The 3,898-nt window shown below is 50.3% G+C and overlaps 1 protein-coding gene across 1 annotated transcript; it reads right to left on the reverse strand.

The window, feature by feature from the left end:
* Nucleotides 1-1,597: 1,597 nt before the first annotated feature.
* LOC133758634 (olfactory receptor 2L13-like) lies at nucleotides 1,598-2,536 on the reverse strand. The gene has a single exon (XM_062189837.1). The coding sequence runs from the start codon at nucleotides 2,534-2,536 to the stop codon at nucleotides 1,598-1,600; it is 939 nt and encodes a 312-aa protein (XP_062045821.1).
* Nucleotides 2,537-3,898: the final 1,362 nt, after the last annotated feature.

Below are 3,898 nucleotides of genomic sequence, written 5' to 3' on the forward strand. Positions count from 1 at the left end.
GTGTTTGATTGGTGTTACGCTAATGTCACAAACAATTTTAATTAAATGAAATTGATTCATGCCCATGGTACAAATGTCATGTGATTGAAAGATTTTGAAAAAGTCAGGAAAAATATTTTAAATCTTAGAACACATAAAACCTTTTAAAACCATGATTAAAAATTCATAATTTAAAACGATGAGGGCACGGCGCCGGCACACCGGGTTCTAGTCCCGGTCGGGGCACCGATCCTGTCCCGGTTGCCCCTCTTCCAGGCCAGCTCTCTGCTGTGGCCAGGGAGTGCAGTGGAGGATGGCCCAAGTGCTTGGGCCCTGCACCCCATGGGAGACCAGGAGAAGCACCTGGCTCCTGCCATCGGAACAGCGCAGTGCGCCGGCCGCAGCGCGCCTACCGCAGCAGCCATTGGAGGGTGAACCAACGGCAAAAAGGAAGACTTTTCTCTCTATATCTCCCTCTACTGTCCACTCTGCCTGTCAAAAATTAAACAAACAAACAAACAAACAAACAAAAAAAAAACGATGAGGGCAAACACTTAGCACAGCAGTTAAAAAACTGATAACACTTGTGATCCAGCTTGCTGCTAACACAAGAGGTAATTTCTCAAATTCTGTGGACCTGCGATCCCCACAAAGACCCGGACATCAGTACGCTTTCTGGAGGGCACCTGGTTTTGCCATGAGAGAAGGCGTGTGTATGGTCTGTTCCCTCCAATCAGTTCTATGAGCCACCAGTGGCAGGTCCAGCTCCCTCTAAAGCTAATTCCCAAGCCCATTCTTCCACTCCATGTGGTCACTTGGATTGTCCTGCGGGGGCTCCCTGACTTGTCTTTGTGTCCTGCTGGAGGCTTTGCTCCCTGCGCAGATCGAGAGCTGTCCTCGGTAGAGCCCCAGACCTGTGACCTCTGTGCTACTGCACATTGTATTTCTCCTGACATTTTTGACAAACTTTCATTCAACAGTAATATAGAGTAGGTAGGAATCACTTTGATTTAGTTAAAAGTATTGGTTCAATTCGGATGCCAGTTGTACACCACTCTAAAACATGAGGAATGCAAACAGAGTGTCCCGGTACCGTGTCCCAGAACACACTGTCTTTCAGGTCCGTTTCATTTCCACTTGGTGTATTTCATGCTTCCACTGAAAAGCCAAGGATGAGAAAATCAACAATTATGTGTGGATTTGTGCTAGTGAGCAGTCGCTTCCATGAACTCGCTCCTGCATTGAACACAACGATCATGGGTCAGGTCAGGGAGCCCCTGAACAGCTGTCTCCATTCCAACTGTGGACAGGGTGTGGGATCAGGTGAGCCGCTGACAGGTCCTGCACAAAATCCAAAGACAGTGTTTCAGCTCAGATAAATCCTGAGAGATATCTCCATTCTGTCCAGTAGCACTGTGCCAGTTCACATGATGCCAATTGTGTAGCATTCAGAACTTGAGGAACACAAGCTGTTTCCAAAGTTGATTATGTCACATTAACACACTAGAAGCTATAAACTGCATATGTGGCTCATGCAGTATTTGGACTGGGAAGCAACAGTCTGGTCTGTTCAAACACCATGGAGAGGGGCACAGGGGATGGGAGTAGGCAGCCAGGACTACTGCTTCCGGGAAGGGAAAATCCCGAACACCCTGGTCACAGCCCCCAGGACCTCCTTGTTCCTGAGGCTGTAGATGATGGGGTTGAGCATGGGGGTGAGGATGGTGTAGAAGACAGCCAGGGCCTTGTCCTCTGCTGGGGAGCGCAGGTTCCTGGGCCGCAGATAGGTGTAGACAAAGGGCGCGTAGTAACAGGTCACCACGGTTAGATGAGTGGAACACGTGGTGAAGGCCTTGGTTCTCCCCTGTTGTGAGCGCATTTGGAAGACAGCAAAGAGAACCCTACCGTAGGAAGCAGTGATGCCCAGGAAAGGCAGGAGGAGAAAGAGACTGGTGCTCACAAAGACCATGTACTCATACACCCAGGTGTCCATGCAGGCCAGAGGCAGCATGGCTGGGACGTCGCAGAAGAAGTGGTCAATGGCCCTGGACCTGCAGTAAGGAATGTGCAGGGCGTAGGCTGTGTGTGCCAAGGAGTTGAAAGAGCCCAGGGCCCAGGATCCTAGGATCATCTTCACGCACAGGCGCCTGCTCATGCGCACTGGGTAGTGCAAGGGGTGGCAGATGGCTACGAACCGGTCGTAGGCCATAGAGGCCAGGAGCAAGCCTTCTGAGCATGCCATGGTCAGGAAGAAGAAACTCTGCACCCCACAGCCCAGGAAGGAGATGGCTTTCTGTCCAGAGATGAAGTTGAAGGCCATCTTAGGCACGGTGCTGGAGATGTACATCAGGTCCATGAGTGAGAGCTGGCTGAGCAGGATGTACATGGGTGTGTGCAGCCGGGTGTCCATGCGGATGAGGTGGATCATGGTTGAGTTGCCTGCCATTGCGAGAAGGAACACCAAGATGATGAGTGACAGGAGCAGGGCACCGGTTGGGTTTTGGGGAAACAGCCCCAACAAAGTGAAGTCATTGGAAGTGTGGTTCCATCTCTCCATGAATGCCAACCCCCCGTCTGCCTGAAAGGAAGAAGAGAAACCAACGGGAAGCACAGAGGGGTGAGGAACCAGGAAACAGGGCCTTGGTTGTCTTTGCTCAGGGTGAACTTCCCTGTAGCTCTGCAGCCGACTGGGATCCAGCTCGTCATCAGAACCCTTGGCCCAGTCCAGCCACCTCCAGCAAGTGACTCAGCAAGTCAGGGAACCCAGGGGTTTCAAAGGGTTCATGGGAAATGGAGTTGAGAGACAGGTTCAATTTGCTGCAGAAACGTGACATTCATGTATGGATTTCACAGCATGCATTCTCCATGGATCATTTGGTGACCTCTGCTCTGACCTGCCTCTGGGCTCTGCGTCTGAGCTGCAGCACCAAGGCTGTCAAGATAAACAGAGAGAGCATCCTCCTGAGCCTCCTGGCCATGCACAGCCCTCGCATGTGATCTCAGGCCACAGGCACTTAGTGAACCGGGATTGCCCACACTGCCCAACAGCTCCATCTACTCATTCACAGTAGAAGCTCCCATGTGTGACTCGGAAACTTGCTGAAGGTCTAGATCCTAGGTCCTCCATTACCCCACCCTCACCTACATCTGAATTCTTGGTCTCCCTCAAAGGTAGAGGCTCCTGCCCAATGACCCTGTGGCTGCCCTCTGAGACTCATCCCTTCCCAAATCCTTTCTTTATGGTCAAGGCCCCATAGTCCAATAAGATTTGATGGATTCCACGTGAGGCTTCCATGTGGGTGGAAGGACCCAGGCACTTAGACCCTCACCTGCTGCCTCCTAGAGGCATTGTCAGGAAGTTGGAGATCGTCATACATTGACTTGGGTGCTGCTCAAGTTCTTTATTTTCCAGTTGCAAAGAATAGCGAGTAACAGCTTGTGGCGATTGTTTACTTTCAGAGCCTGAAAATTAGCTGGACCCTACTGTGGTTTTGCTAAGCGTGACAGAAATGGTTAATGAGGGTTTGTCAGAGCTAATGTGGAATTGATATTACAGATGACTGATGGACAATGCCATCAATGAAAAGTGAACAGAAAGGACTGGACAGGGGCATATACCACTGGGCAAGGGTGACCGCTTGGGTGACAGAGTCCTTGCTTTCTCTACCATTTAAAAACATCCTCCCTGTGGACAGCGGTGTGATGAGCAGGTAAAGTCATTGGCTCAGCTCTCCAGGCCATATGGGAGCTATGTATTGAATTGAACCAAGTACTTGCCTCAGAACTATGTTTGGTGAGAGTTCTCTCTTATAGAGTGAAAGCAGATCAGTTAAGATTATTCTTGCACATAGAAGCCCTGGAAATAAGCAGAGAAGAGCCTCCTCTGGCTGCTTTCTTCATTGCTTTTTTAAACTCAGGT

The sequence above is a fragment of the Lepus europaeus genome, chromosome 4 (assembly GCF_033115175.1).
Source record: "Lepus europaeus isolate LE1 chromosome 4, mLepTim1.pri, whole genome shotgun sequence".
In the NCBI taxonomy this organism is placed as follows: Eukaryota; Metazoa; Chordata; class Mammalia; order Lagomorpha; family Leporidae; genus Lepus; species Lepus europaeus.